The sequence below is a fragment of the Saimiri boliviensis genome, chromosome 10 (genome assembly GCF_048565385.1).
Source record: "Saimiri boliviensis isolate mSaiBol1 chromosome 10, mSaiBol1.pri, whole genome shotgun sequence".
In the NCBI taxonomy this organism is placed as follows: Eukaryota; Metazoa; Chordata; class Mammalia; order Primates; family Cebidae; genus Saimiri; species Saimiri boliviensis.
The window spans coordinates 96,655,404-96,670,579 of NC_133458.1; the positions used below are offsets into that span (position 1 = coordinate 96,655,404).

General features: G+C 37.3%; 1 protein-coding gene across 1 annotated transcript in view; it reads left to right on the forward strand.

Annotated features, from left to right (window-relative positions):
* ZNRF2 (zinc and ring finger 2) overlaps nt 1–15,176 on the forward strand; it is an 88,427-nt gene that overhangs the window by 47,397 nt on the left and 25,854 nt on the right. Inside the window, exon 2 of the mRNA XM_039472937.2 lies at nt 2,103–2,198. Within this exon, the coding sequence (XP_039328871.1) occupies nt 2,103–2,198 (96 nt within the window). The remainder of the gene's footprint in view (nt 1–2,102; nt 2,199–15,176) is intronic.

Sequence of the window (15,176 nt, forward strand, 5' to 3'; positions counted from 1 at the left end):
TAAACATACCTTTTTTCCTTTCTTTTAAAATGCATTTAATACAGTTTGAAAAACATTGTCCAAAATCATATATTTCACTTAGGAAATGGAATACCTGGAGAAGTAGCTGCGCCGAAACCTTTTTCCCAGTCCTTATAACGTTCAGCATGAGGTTTAATTCTGCTTTCACTCATTTGGTTGCAGTGAGTTTCATGTCATAGTGAAGGGAGGACAGTTCCTGTGAGAACGCATGTGCTGGAACTAGAGAGTTGCCAAAACGTCTCTTTCACCACCTGTCTTAGTTGAGTCTCCCAGGGCGTCTGCTTCTGTCTACACTTTAGCTCCGTCTTCTTCATGTGGCCTTCTTTCCTGTGCTTGCCTAGTTTCTGTTCTCTCCTAAGTTCAGCTTACACCTGAGCCATCATGAACATTCCTGTCTCCCTTTTACTTACTTTTGACCTTTCTGCTTAAGCTCTTTACTGCTGGCCAATATAGTCTCTCACTGTTTCTTTTTTCTTTTTTTTTTTTTTTGAGACGGAGTTTCGCTCTTGTTACCCAGGCTGGAGTGCAATGGCGCGATCTCAGCTCACCGCAACCTCCGCCTCCTGGGTTCAGGCAATTCTCCTGCCTCAGCCTCCTGAGTAGCTGGGATTACAGGCACGTGCCACCATGCCCAGCTATTTTTTTTGCACTTTTAGTAGAGACGAGGTTTCACCATGTTGACCAGGATGGTCTCGATCTCTCGACCTCGTGATCCACCCGCCTCGGCCTCCCAAAGTGCTGGGATTACAGGCTTGAGCCACCGCGCCCGGCCCTCACTGTTTCTTAATCGTATTTTCAAGAAAAAAAAAAAAAAAAGGAAGGATTGGCCTAGGCCATCTTTTTGTTCCACTTCTGATTTGTGCCTAGCCAAACTATAAATTGGCTGTCTGGGTTCAGGTGTCCAAACAGCTTAGGGCTGTCATGGGAGGGAATGGTAGGATCATGGTGTATCTGAGGACTGCGTAAGCAACAAGAAGGCAGGGGTGGGACAGTTCACCTTGGTACGTGAAGGGGCAGAATAGAGCTGAATACATTGAAGAGTTTGTTTTTCTGTATGTCAGTTTATTTTTAATGGAGTACTTCAGGCAAATACTTAGTAGTGCAGATTGAATCTTGTAGAAAACTAGCTAATTTTTTTTTTTTTTTTTTTTTTTGAGATGGAGTTTCGCTCTTGTTACCCAGGCTGGAGTGCGATGGCGTCATCTCGGCTCACCGCAACCTCCGCCTCCTGGGTTCAAGCAATTCTCCTGCCTCAGCCTCCTGAGTAGCTGGGATTACAGGCACGCGCCACCATGCCCAGCTAATTTTTTGTATTTTTAGTAGAGACAGGGTTTCACCATGTTGGCCAGGATGGTCTCGATCTCTCGACCTTGTGATCCACCCGCCTCGGCCTCCCAAAGTGCTGGGATTACAGGCTTGAGCCACCGTGCCCGGCGCAAAAACTAGCTAATTTTTAAGTGTCAAAATTGACTGCAAAAACCTGCACCCTGATCTGATGGTATTTTCTGTTTTCATTATGACTTTACTACCTTGGTGTGGCAGAAAGACCATTAAAGCGGAAGTCAGGAGTCTTAGATCCTAGGCCTGTTTTTATAGTTTTAAAAGGCTTCACATTTCTGCATCAGATAAATTTTTAAGGTTATTGAGGTAGAATGGTGTCTAAGGTACTATTTAGCTTTAAAACTTGTGACTCACAGTGTACTATACCACATTGGGAAAGGTAATTTCCACAAGAGTCGTCAGATTACAAAGCTTATAATTACATGAAATCATGAGTACAGGTTAATGTAAAAAGTTAAAAACAAGAGAATAATTGGATGAGTACATTAAAGAGAGATACAGGAGTTTGTAGTGGACTGTGTCCCCTCATTTTTTGTTTGATGAGGAGATTGTCTTTGTAAACTGATACAAAGTCAGATGCTACAATCACAAACTTTTCCCGACCTCAGTTGCACATAAACAGTGTAATACAGTAAGTGTAATATTGAAGTTTCAGATGCTTTTTGATCTTACATGCTTTTTAAAAGCCATAGTTGGATATTCAGAATAGTTAAGTAACTTGAGTTTCTTTTACTTTTTAGGATTTAAGTGCCCCGTATGCTCAAAATTTGTACCCTCGGATGAAATGGATTTGCATCTTGTAATGTGTTTAACAAAGCCAAGAATAACCTATAACGGTAAGTCCAATGCTTTAAAATAATATTTTAAGTTAAAATTACCTTACGTTTTATGAATTTCATGTTTCAAGTATAATTTAGAAGGAGGGAAGGATGTTGTTTTCTATTTTTACCAGCACACTAATGCAGTGGTTCTCAAACTCAGTGATCTCAAGATTTCTGAACCCTTCAAAAGATTATTGAGGACCTCAGATTTTCTTTACCTGGGTTATATCTGTCAATATTTGTCATATTAGAAATTAAAAGAATTTAGATTTTTAAATTTATTTCATTAAACATAAATATAATTGACAACTTTTAAATGAAAAGCAAATTTTCTAAGACAAAAAATATTTAATGACAAGGGTGGCATTTTCTGTATTTTTACAAACTCTTTAATATCTGGCTTGAGGATGAGGATTTCTCACATGTGCTTCTTCACTCAGTTTATTGTGATAGGACATATCTTGTGTCCTCTGGAAAACTCTACTGCTATACCGGAGAGAATGGGAATGAAAAAGGCATATACGGCTGGGCACGGCGGCTCATGCCTGTAATCTTGGCACTTTGGGAGGCCGAGGTGGGTAGATCACTTGAGGTCCAGAATTTGAGACCAGCCTGGCCAACATGGCGAAACCCCATCTCTACTAAAAAGAAACAGAAGATTAGCCTGCTATAGTGATGCATGCCTGTAATCCCAGCTACTCAGGAGGCTGATGCAGGAGAATCACTTGAACCTGGTAGGTGGAGGTTGCAGTGAGCCGTGATCACATTACTGCACTCCACCCTTGGAGACAGAGTGAGATGCCGTCTCAAAAAAAAAAAAAAAGGGGGTGGGGGCAGATACAGTCTTAGTGTTATCGTGAAAATAGTTTTTACTTCGTTAATCTAAAAGGATTTCAAAGGCTCTTCTACTTCTCCTACTCTACAAGATTCTTTGGACCACACTTTGAGAACTGCTGCATTAAAATCTTTTGGGTTAAGTGTAAGTAAAAAGTAATGTTTGTAATGGCTGTTTTCAAAAGTAAGCAAGCATGGTTGAAACGCAGCTTGTTTCTTTTTATCTAAGAGTATAGAGTAAATGAAGGGAACATATTTAGGAGTAGGGAGGATAAAAGTTTATTCAATGAATAGAGTAAATAGATGGCTAATGGGAAAAAAAGTCTTTAAGAGAAACCCAAAACTACCTATGCTGTGCATATCTGTCTTTGTCTATCCTCGCATGATTGTTTATGTTTAATATGAGTGCCTTTAAGTTCAATTTATGAGCTCTGGAAGCTAACTGGTATTTTTGTTAGGGCTGGTGCTTTAGACTGTACCATTCTTTACTGAGCAAAATCTCTAGATACTCCAAAACCTAAAAAAAGATTGTAATGTAGTCTTGGCATACTTTACAATAGACTTGGGGGTGAAAAGTCAAGTAGTTCTGTCCTGACTAATGAGTTGAATAAAGTAAAGGGAAAATGAAAGTGTGTTTTTTTTCTTTTTTTTCAAAATTTTATAGAGAAACAGACTTCAAAAGCTTAAGAGAAATTTTGTTTTTTTAAGATGTAAATTTTGGTTTAAAACAAAATGTGTTGAAAGGGTACCAGTAAACAGTATAACCAATTGAAAGATTGGCTAAATTCAGTGTATATTTTGAGCATCTACTATGTGCGAGGTACTGTGTTAGGAATTAGAGATACAGTAGTGAATGAAGACAAGTGGGACTTAGAGCCTACTAATAATAGTCACTGTTCTCTGAGCTAAGAATTATTGGTTAAATAAAAGTGTTCTGTGAAAAACTTAGCAGATATAGTAGCACTTGTGTGAGATTTCTACTCAGGTAAGAAAAATGTTGGGAGGGAGAGAATTTAACATTGAAATGAGCATATGACTTTGGATAGTGTTTTGCAAGTTGATTTAGGAGTCAGTCTCTCAATTCTTCCCTCTCTTTCAGTCTATAGTATGGTGGTGCTTCAGCCACACTATTACAGTGGTGACAATAGACACTTTTTCCCATTCATTTGCTCATGAAATGTGGAAGTGGCTTTTAGCAATTACTTGGCATAGTAAATGTATCTGTTGATTATATCCTAACAGATTTGCATGATGAAATTAATTGGCTAGTTTGCATTATCTACTTGAAGTTCAGTTATTTAGGAAATAGAAAGCGTTCTCATTCAAAATTCAAAATTTGAGACTAAAAGTGTTTGCGTTTGTTTCTCATGTTTGCTCCACTGTCTTATCATTATACTCCATAATTGTTCATGTTTAATATGAGTGCCTTTAAATATCAATAAATTATAAACCTCTGGCTTTCAATTTGAAAATCGCAAATATGTTTGACCGCATAATAATATATTTACACACAGTCTTAGTATTCTGTACATTTACTTTTTGTGTAATATATCTAGAATACAGACTTCTTGTGTATTGTGATATTTAAAATTTTTTTTAAGTTTTAAGTTCAGGGGTACATGTGCAGGTTTGTTATGTAGGTAAACTTGTGTCACGGAGGTTTGTTTTACAGATACTTTGTCCCTCAGGTATTAAGCCTAGGACTCATTAGTCACTTTTTCTGATCTCCTTCCTACAACTCTCCATCCTCTTGATAGGCTCCTGTGTGTGTTCCCCTCTCTATGTCCATGTGTTCTCATCATTTAGCTCCCACTTACAAGTGAGAACATGTGGAATTTGCTTTTCTGTTCCTGCGTGAGTTTGCTGAGGATAATGGCCTCCGGTTCCATCCATGTTTCCACATAGGACATACTCTCTTTCTTTTTTATGGCTGTGTAGTATTCACTTGGTACATATTAACTCACATTTTCTTTATCCAGCCTATCATTGATGGGCATTTAGGTTGATCCATGTGTTTGCTCTTGTGAACAGTGCTGCAGTGAACATAATGGATGCATGTGTCTTAAAACAAAATGATTTATATTCCTTTGGGTATATACCCAGTAGTGGGATTGATGAGTCAGAGGATATTTCTGTCTTTGAGGAATTGCCCCACTGTCTTCCACAATGGTTGAACTCCCACCAACAACAGTGTGTTAAGTGTTCCTTTTTCTCCGCATCCTTTCCAACATGTATTATTTTTTGACTTTTTAATAACAGCCATTCTGACATTTGAAATGGTATCTCCTTGTGATTTAGATTTGCATTTCTCTAATGGATCAGTGATGTTGAGCTTTTTTTTCGTATGATTCTTGGCCACATTTATGTCTTCTTTTGAAAAGTGTTCATCTCCTTTGCCCACTTTTTCATGGGGTTGTTTGCTTTTTTCCTTGTAATTTTGAGTTTCTTATATATGCTGGGTATTAAACCTTTGTCAGATGCATAGTTTGCACCATTTTCCTCCCATTCTGTAGGTTGTCTGTTCACTTTGTTGATAGTTTCCTTTGCTGTGCAGGAGCTCTTTAATAAGATCCCGTTTGTCAATTTTTGCTTTTGTTGCAATTGGTTTTGGTGGCTTTCCCATTAAATCTTTGCCTGTTCCTGTGTCTACAAAGGTATTACCTAAGTTGTCTTCCAAGGTTTGTATAGTTCTGGATTTTACATTTAAGTATTTAATTCACCTTGAGTTACTTTTTGTATGTGGTTTAAGGAAGTAGGGCAGGGGGGTCCTGTTTCAACCTTCTGCTATGGCTAGCCAGTTATCCCAGCATCATTTATTGAATAGGGAATCCTTTCCCCATTGCTTGTTTTGGTTAGGTTTGGATATTTGACAGTTTTTAATTTCCTGATTTAACTGTGTCTAAATCATTAAACTTTTCTGCTACATCACTTGTTTGGTGTCTTAAGAACTAATATAACTTACATGTAACCTTCCTCTTGGGGATACTGTAACAACCAAAGATTTCAAGTTTTAAATATTTGACAGTATTTCAATCTAGCAAATGTCATTCAAAAAGTTAATAAGGTTGTAGCCATTCTTAACGTTGTTGACTGAAATCTTTGAAAAATTATTATTACTATTATTATTATTATTATTATTATTATTTTAGAGTCAGGGTCTTGCCGTGTTGCCCGGGCTAGAGCTCGGTAGCTATTTATAGGTGCAGTAATGGCATACTATAGCCTCAAACTCATGGGCACAAGTGATCCTCCTACCTCAGCCTCCCAAGTAGCTAGGACTACAGGTACATGCCACAATGTCTGGCTTCTTTTATTTTTTATTTTGTGGAGATAAAAAATTCAAAGTGTGTATTAACTGTATAAACATTCACAGCTAGAAGCAAATATAACCTCTTAATAAAAACTGTATATAGTTTTTGAGGTTTTAAAACTAGCCCTTGGACAGTGGCCAGTTATGAGTAAGTGAAGGAGAAGGAAGTTTTGTCTGGACAGATGTGGAGGGTTACAGAGAGGTTGCAGATTAATAGTGACTTTCCTACCATAGGCAAGGAGAATTCTAATACCACCTTGTTTTAAAGGCAGAACCCTCCCCCCTCCCACCAACAGTTCTCTCACAGGTGATGAGTCCAAATGAAAATTGGCTTATTTAATACCTAGGCAAACCATCTAGGATTGTTATAAAGTAGAACAAGGTAAAGTCAGAGAATCTCTAAAACTGAATCTTTTTAGACAGTTGGATTTCTCGCAATTTTATGTTTGAATTCCTACATGTTGATTCTGTAGAGAGATGCATCAGATATATTGGACCTCTAAACTGTGTTAGTGCTCAAACAAGAACATTTTTTTTCAACATGGTGCTCATTTAACTTACACTTTTTGCAGCCTTTTCCAAAGTAGCTAGATCTGAAATTTTGAAATTTATTTGTTAAGTGAATGTTAATTTAACTGTCTATAAACATTCATAGTTAGCAAGAAGAATAGTGGCTTGTTTTCTTCAGGTTGGTTATAGATTATATAGATAAGCTCCCAAATTGGATGAGTTCCAGAAATTTGAATATAAATTGATGATTGAGAGTTTCAGACTCTTTCTCACAGAGCTAATATTCGAAATATTGGTCTTTTTACAGACTAGCTCGCCAAAACCTTCTTATTTTTTTAAATGCACAATATATCTGAACACCCAAATCCTAGTACCTGAAGAAGAAATTGGCTGAGCAGGTAGAAGCTCTCAGGGCTTGGACAGCTGGCTCAGCAGAGGTCCCGATGGGAAGCCCAAGGCTGTCAGGGCAGGGAAGTATTTTGAATGATGTGGGTGACATTATCTGTTGCAGCTGGTATTTTGGCAGCATGATAAAAATTCAGAATGCCACAGTGAGTGTTGATCAACATTGATTGTCTTCATGTCAAGAACTGCCTATTTCATATACTTTTCCCTCTTTCATGTGCTTCATTGTTGAGTTTATGGAGCTAAAAATTCCTTGTATAGTCTATAAACCTAATATAAATCTTATGAGTATAGAGACTCTCTTCATTTCCTTGTTCCTTATCTTCTGTAATATTTAGAACAAGCCAAAAAATGAACTAAATGTTATTAGCAAATTCTTAGTCTTTTTAAAATTTTTATTTTATGTGTACATAGTAGTAGTAGATTTATGGGGGTACTTGTGATATTCGGATACAGATGTACAATGTGTAATGATCAAATTAGCATAATTGGGATGTCTGTCATCTCAAACATTTATAATTTCTTTGTGTTAGGAACATTGCAGTTCTACTCTTGTAGTTATTTTGAAATACACAATAAATTATCGTTAACTATAGTTATCCTGTTGTGCTTCCAAACACTAGGTCTTATTCCTTCTGTCTGACTATTTTTGTACCCATTAATCAAACCCTCTTTATATTCCCCCTTCCCCAGTACCCTTCCCAGCTTCTGGTAACTACCATGCTTCTCTCTGTCTCCATGAGATGAGTTTTGTTTTGTTTTTTAAGCTCCCACATAATGAGTGAAAATACAGTTGTCTTTCTGTGCCTGGCGTATTTCACTTAATGGCCTCCACTTTCATCCATGTTGTTGCAAATGACAGAATTTCATTCCTTTTCATGGCTGAATAGTATTCCATTGTTTATAGATACCACATATTCTGTATCCATATTCATCTGTTGGTAGATACTTAGGTTGATTCCGTGTCTTGGTTATTGCGAATAGTGCTCAGTAAACATGGGAGTGCAGATATCTCTTCGATATACTGATTGCCTTTCTTTTGGGTATATATCCAGTAACAGGAATGCTGGATCATATGGTAGTTCTCGTTCTAGTTTTTTGAGGAACCTCTGTACTGTTCTCCATGGTGGCTTTACTGATTTACGTTCCCACCAACAGTGTTTCCTTTTCTGCACACGCTTGCCAGCATGTGACTGCCTGTCTTCTTGATAAAAGCCATTTTAAGTGGGTTGAGGTGGTATCACATTGTAGTTTTGATTTAGCAGTTCTTAGTCTTGATTGTATTGGTCTTTAAACTATACCTGGTCATGATATACTTTATACCATATAAGGTTCAGTTTTTACATTAGACTTATGTAATTCAAGGCAGTAAGATTTATTTATATTTAAGGAATCTTCGTTTTACTTGTAGTTGGTATTATGTTTGTTTTTGTGTACTTAGAAGAGGTACAACTTGAAATAAAGTTGTCTTCTGGGAGTTAAATTACAAACTTGTGAATTGAAACAGAGCTCTTTAGAATCATCAGAAAGAAGACCAACTCTATGGACAGAGCAAGACGTGACTGTTATCCTGCTAAAGTAAATGTGTTTGAAGAAAGATTGAGTCAGTTGGAAGGCAATTTGTTCTGCAATAAAGATGATGAAAAAATATCCCAGTTTCTACACTGTCCATGGGAGAATCTGTTTTGTCAAGCTCACCCAAATATTGCAGGTGATTGTATAAGACTGTTAGCACCTTGACTCCAGTGTTCACATGCAGTCTGCTAATAATCTGGATTCATGTCTAACATGTTTGCAGGAAAGAGCATATTTTTTCCCACTGTAGATACAGTCTGGTCTTCTAAGGTACGCATTATAAATTAGAAGCCTGCCTCCTGCCTTATACACTACATTTTCTTGGTTTTAAGATTGTCCCCTGAAAACACATTTTAATCTTTAGGAATTTAGGATGCTTTCTGAAATTGGCATATTGGCATTTTTTTTTAAACTGAAATTTAAAAAAAAGAAAAGAAAAATTGCCAGCTGCTAAGCAGAATTTTAAATAAAAAAGTCTAAGTTATCGCTGCTTGAGCAGGTGTGAACTTTGCCTTCTGTGGCAGGTTTTTGTTCTCTGATTTGACATATCTGTTCCTTTATGTACATCGGTGGTTTCTGTGGTTGAGTTTTAACTTAAATATGGATCCCTAAGTACTTGATAAAGCTTACATTATGAGGCAGAATTGAAGAGCTATTTTAATACTGCAAATTGACTGTTGTCCATGAAGTGATGTTAAAGGAAATAGAAAATGTCAAATCCCTTTCACTGCCTTACAGAAAAATCTCAAAGTAGGTGATATCCCAGAAGAGTCTGGCAGAAACAAATCCAGAACTGTTCCTAAACCCATATGGGATTCCTATACTAATACACAGTCTGTGTTAAAGGTGAGCTTGTGATGAAAAATGACAAATGAGTGAGAGTCAGCAAATATGAGAATTATCACCCCCAAGAACTTTAAAAATGACCACAAACAGCTTTATTTTTAAATTGTTAAAATTATAAACAGATGAATAGGAAATATGGGAAAAATAAGACACTGTAAAGAACAGGAAGTTTTGAAAAAGATACAGTTAACTAGATATTAATCATTAAAATTAGAATCTTGCTGAAAAGATAGGTTAAGCAGCAGATTAGCTAGAACTGCAGGGAGAGTTAGTCAAGGGTAAGGTAGGTCTGAGGAAATTACACAGTGTAACAGAGAGGGAAGCATGGAAAATATGAGAGAGATACCTGAGATAGAGCCTGGAATGAGAGCATACACCATACGTATAAGAATTGCAGAAAAAGAGTTGGAATTGTGGAGGGGCAGTATTTGAAGGGAAATGGCAAAGAACCTTACAGAATTGCTGAAAGCTAGAAATTCTCAGATTGAAGGAGCACAGTGATCCTAACTGGCATAAATAAAAATGAATCCATACCTAGAGACACCGTAAACCACAGATACTGAACAAAAAGAGAAAAATGTTATTGTAACCTGAAAAATAATATTTTACTTTGTTCCATTTGTGTTAACATTTCTAAAATGCTTCTTGTTTTATGGAGTCATTTGAAATTTAGCAGATGTTTACTTTATAAACATAATGGATCAGAAATGGTCATATAAGAAACTTCATAGTAGTTGCAGTTTCATCCAGTTACCAAAATTGTAAGCCCATTTTATATGGCACGAACATCAATTTTACTTCCCTTCTGTAAATACACATAGCTGCCCCAAAGTAGCACCATTTGTGTTTAAATTGTTATGAAGTATAGCAGTACTTTGTACAAACTTTAAATTGAGCTTGTTGAGTCCAGATTCGAATTCTGTCACTTAATAGGAGGGTAATCTTAGTCTTGGTTTTCTCTCTTGTAAGAAAATGAGACTAGAAATAGTATCAGTCTTCATAGTTTTTCACAGGTAATGAGTGCTGTTGCTATTGCTAAGGAATATGACCCTTGACTTTGAGAGGTAAACATACAGTAGATGCCCTGTTACCTTTTAAAAAAAAAAATGTAGGTGGAGGAGGTGGGGTACCTGCGCAGGTTTATTACATTGATCTGTTGTGTAATGCTGGGATTTGGGCTTCTAGTAAACCCATTCCCCAAGTAGTGAACATAGTACTCAATAGGTAGTTTTTCAGCTCTTGTCTCCCTCCCTCTTTTTCCGCTTACGGAGTTCCCTGCATCTGTTGTTTCCGTCTTTATGTCCCTGTGTACCCATTGTTTAGTTCCCACTTGATAACATGCCTGTATTTGAGTTTCTGTTTCTGCGTTAATTTACTTAGGATAATGGCCTCTAGCTGCATCCATATTGCTGCAAATGACATTGTTTCATTTTTTTTTTTTTATGGCTCCATAGTGTATATGTACCATTTTTTCTTTATCCAGTCCACCATTGATGGCACCTCGGTTGATTTCATGACTGTACTGTTGTGAATAGTGCTGCAGTAAACATACGAGTGCAGGTGTCTTTTTGGTTGAATGATTTCTTTTCCTTTGGGAAGAGACCCAGTAGTAGGATTGCTGGGTTGAATGGTAGTACTGGTTTTAGTTCTTTGAGAAATCTCCATACTGCTTTCCACAGGGGCTGAACTAATTTATATTCCCACCAGCAGTGTGTAAGTGTTGCCTTTGCTCCATATCCTCTCCAACCTCTGTTATATTTTTACTTTTTTTGTTCTGAGATGGAGTCTCACTCTGTCGCCCAGGCTGAAGTGCAGTGGCTTAATCTCGTCTCACTGCAACCTCCGCCTCCCGGGTTCAAGCAATTCTCCTGCCTCATCCTCCCAAGTAGCTGGGATTACAGGTGCTTGTCACCACGCCTGGCTAATTTTTGTATTTTTAGTAGAGGTAGGGTTTCACCATGTTGGCCAGGCTGGCCTTGAACTCCTGACCTTAGGTGATTTGCCCATTGTAGCCTCGCAAAGTGCTGGGATTACAGGTATGAGCCACTGCACCTGGCCACATTTGGACGTTTTTTGTTTTTTTCTCCGAGACAGAATTTTACTCTTGTGGCCCAGGCTGGAGTGCAGTGGCATGATCTCAGCTCACTCCAACCTCCGCCTCCTGAGTTCAAGCAGTTCTCCTGCCTCAGCCTCCCCAGTAGCTGGGATTACAGGCACCCACCACCACACCTGGCTAATTTTTGTATTTTTAGTAGGGATGGGGTTTCACCATGTTGGCCAGGCTGGTCTTGAATTCCTGCCCTCGTGATCCGCCTGCCTCGGCCTCCCAAAGTGCTGGGATTACAGGCGTGAGCCACCGCACCCGGCCCATGTTTTGACTTTTTGATAGTAGTTATTCCGACTCAAGTGAGATGGTATCTCATTGTGGTTTTGATTTACATTTCTCTGATGATTAGTGGTGATAAACATTTCTTCATAAATGTCTTGGCTGCTTATATGTCTTCTTTTGAGAAGTGTCTTTTCATGTCCTTTGCCCACTTTTTAATGCGGTTATTTGTTTTTGCTTGTTTCAAGTGCCTTATGATTCAGGATATTAGGCCTTGTTGATATATAGCTTGCAAATATTTTCTCCTATTCTGTAGGTTGTCTTTTTTCTCTGTTGGAATTTCTTTTACTGTGAAGAAACTCTTTAAGTCCCAAATGTCAGTTTTATTTTTGTTGCATTTGCCTTTTAGGTCTTATTTTTTTCTCTAGGCCAATGTCCAGAAGAGTTTTTCCTAGTTTTTCTTCTAGAATTTTTATAGTTTGAAGTCTGACATTTAAGTCTTTAATTCATCTTGATATATGGTAAAAAGTAAGGGTTCAGTTTCATTCTTCTGCATGTGGCTAGGCAGTTTCTCCAGCACCCTTCATTGAATAGGGTGTCCTTTTTCCGTTGTTTATTTTTGTTGACTTTGTGGAAGATCAGTTGGGTTTAGGTATGTGACTTTATTTCAGGGATCTCTATTCTGTTCCGTTGGTCTTTGTGACTGTTTTTGTACCAGTACCATGATGTTTTGGTTACTATAGCGAGTAGTATAGTTTGAAGTCAGGTAATGTGATGCCTCTAGCTTTGCTCTTTTTGCTTAGGTTTGCTCTGGCTATTCAGGCTCTTCTTTGGTTCTGTATGAATTTGAGAATGGATCTTTCGGATTCTGTGAAAAATGACTTTAGTAATTTTGATAGAATTGCATTAAATCTATAGATTGCTTTGGAGGGAGTGGGAAACTCTGTTACCTAACATGCTCACAAATCCAGATTTTAAAAAAATATTTTATTTAAAAATCTCATAGTTGTTTAATTCCAAGTTAGAAGCCTAGAAGTCTTGCATGACAGTATGAGTCCTATAAAATGTAAGTGTGTAGGGAGTGAGAGGATAATTAGAAAACTACTGCTATCATATGTGACAACTTAAAGCTACAGTTTAATGGAAAATATGTAATATTTCTACTTTTTATAAGCAATGTGTTAGCCTACAGAACCGACATATAAAGTTTAGATTTGATGACAAATTGCTTACTAGGATTCTAGCAGAAATTAATCTTTATAGAAGCACAGAACCTTTTATAGTCTGTGTAGAAATAGAAATACTTTAATATACATGAATAAATGTATTTATGTTGAGGTACTTTTTTTTTCCTTTATAGTTTATGTTAAAAGAAGTTGCATAGAAGATAAATTAAAATAAAAATACTTAGTTTGATGAGAAGAAAGGAAGTTCTCATGGATCTAGGAGACCTGAAGTAGGATTGAGGTTCCATTTCTGGTTTCATTAGTAACATCTGAGAAGGAATGTGACATCTGTTTTCTTTGTTTACTGGTTTTTAATTTACCTCATCATTTCACAAATCTTTATATTAACCCTGCCTTGTGGGAGGGGTCTCGTTTTCCTTCTCTCACTTTCATAAGGTTGGTTTTTGTATCATTCCAACATTCCAAGAAAACTTTTTTGAGTTTAAAAGGAAAGAAGAGAGAAAACAGTACAAGAGACCAAGTGAAACAGCATAGCTGTCCTCAAATTTTAAAAGCTTTTGGTGTCCTGGTCACAGTTCTTATTTTCGTTAAGATGCGGTATTAGTGAAATCTCATTTTAAAGGAATAAAATACATTTCCAAATTTATCTCATTTTTGTATTTCATCTATTAAGGAGCATTAGCTGTGACTCAGCCCACATCTGTCAGCAGTTTTACCCTTTTACAGAATAATCATAATAATCATAATAATAATAATTATTATTTTTGAGACAGAGTCTTGCTCTGTCACCAGGCGCCAGGCCGGAGTGCAGTGACGCGATCTCGGCTCACTGCAACCTCCGCCTCCCAGGTTCAAGCAGTTCTCCTGCCTCAGCCTCCCAAGTAGATGGGACTACAGGTGTGTGCCACCATGCCCAGCTAATTTTTTGTATTTTTTAGTAGAGATAAGGTTTCACCATGTTGGCTGGGATGGTTTCCATCTCTTGACCTCATGATCCCGCCTGCCTCAGCCTCCCGAAGTGCTGGGATTACAGGCATAAGCCACCGCGCCTGGCCCAGAATCATTATGTTCACATGTATATTTATATATATGTATACATATAGTAAAAAATAAGTTAGTTTTTAAATTGGTTCTTCATTCTTGACAGGATGAAGATTTGAGAGAAAGGGAGGCCACGTTTAGAGATAACTGGGCAGGTATAGTTGGGGGCAAGAACGAATGCTAAAAGAAAATTGAAGGCAAAAAGATAAATTATAGCTGTATGATGAAGTTCTTTTATAAACTGGAACTCGGAATTTCATATATTAGTATGCAAAGCATTTGTAAGGAAAATAATTTATTTAAAGACTAGTTTTGAGATTGGTTCATTACATGTTCAGGGTGTAGGTGATGTGTTGTAAGGGGAAAGAGGCAGATGTCAGAGACTTTATAAAGAAAGAGTGAGCTGTGTTTAGTGAGTGCTGGAAACAACTTGAGGGTTAGCAGTGTAGTGACTCAGTTTAGGGGTAAAGAGATTATAAGAGTGCCTAGCTGCTGTAAACCATATGCTACAGGTGTTGATGTTGGCAAATGTGAAAATTATAAAATGTGATTGTTATGATATTTCTAAAGGAGGGAGTAAAGATACTACAAAAGATGCTTGAATATTTTGTTGAGTTCAGGAAACATTTTAGAGGAGATTGGTAAAGAAATGGCTTGTGCGTATTTTTCCAGTGACTACATATTGCTTGTATAAAACTTTTAAAAGTGCTCCCCTCCCCGCTTTGTGTCAACATTGCCCTGATTATACGTAGCAGTGCCTTGGATTTGCCTCAGAGATGGCTGTAAGATGTATCTTCTCAGCCACTGAGTAGTTTGGTTTCAGGGTGGGCAGTATTAACACAGTGGCTCTGTTTTGGGAGGAACTATATTTAATTCTTAATATTTTAAGTGTTTTAAGGTAACAAAAATAATAAAGGAAAATAATGAAAGTTTTAATAATGAAAGTATTTTATGCATAG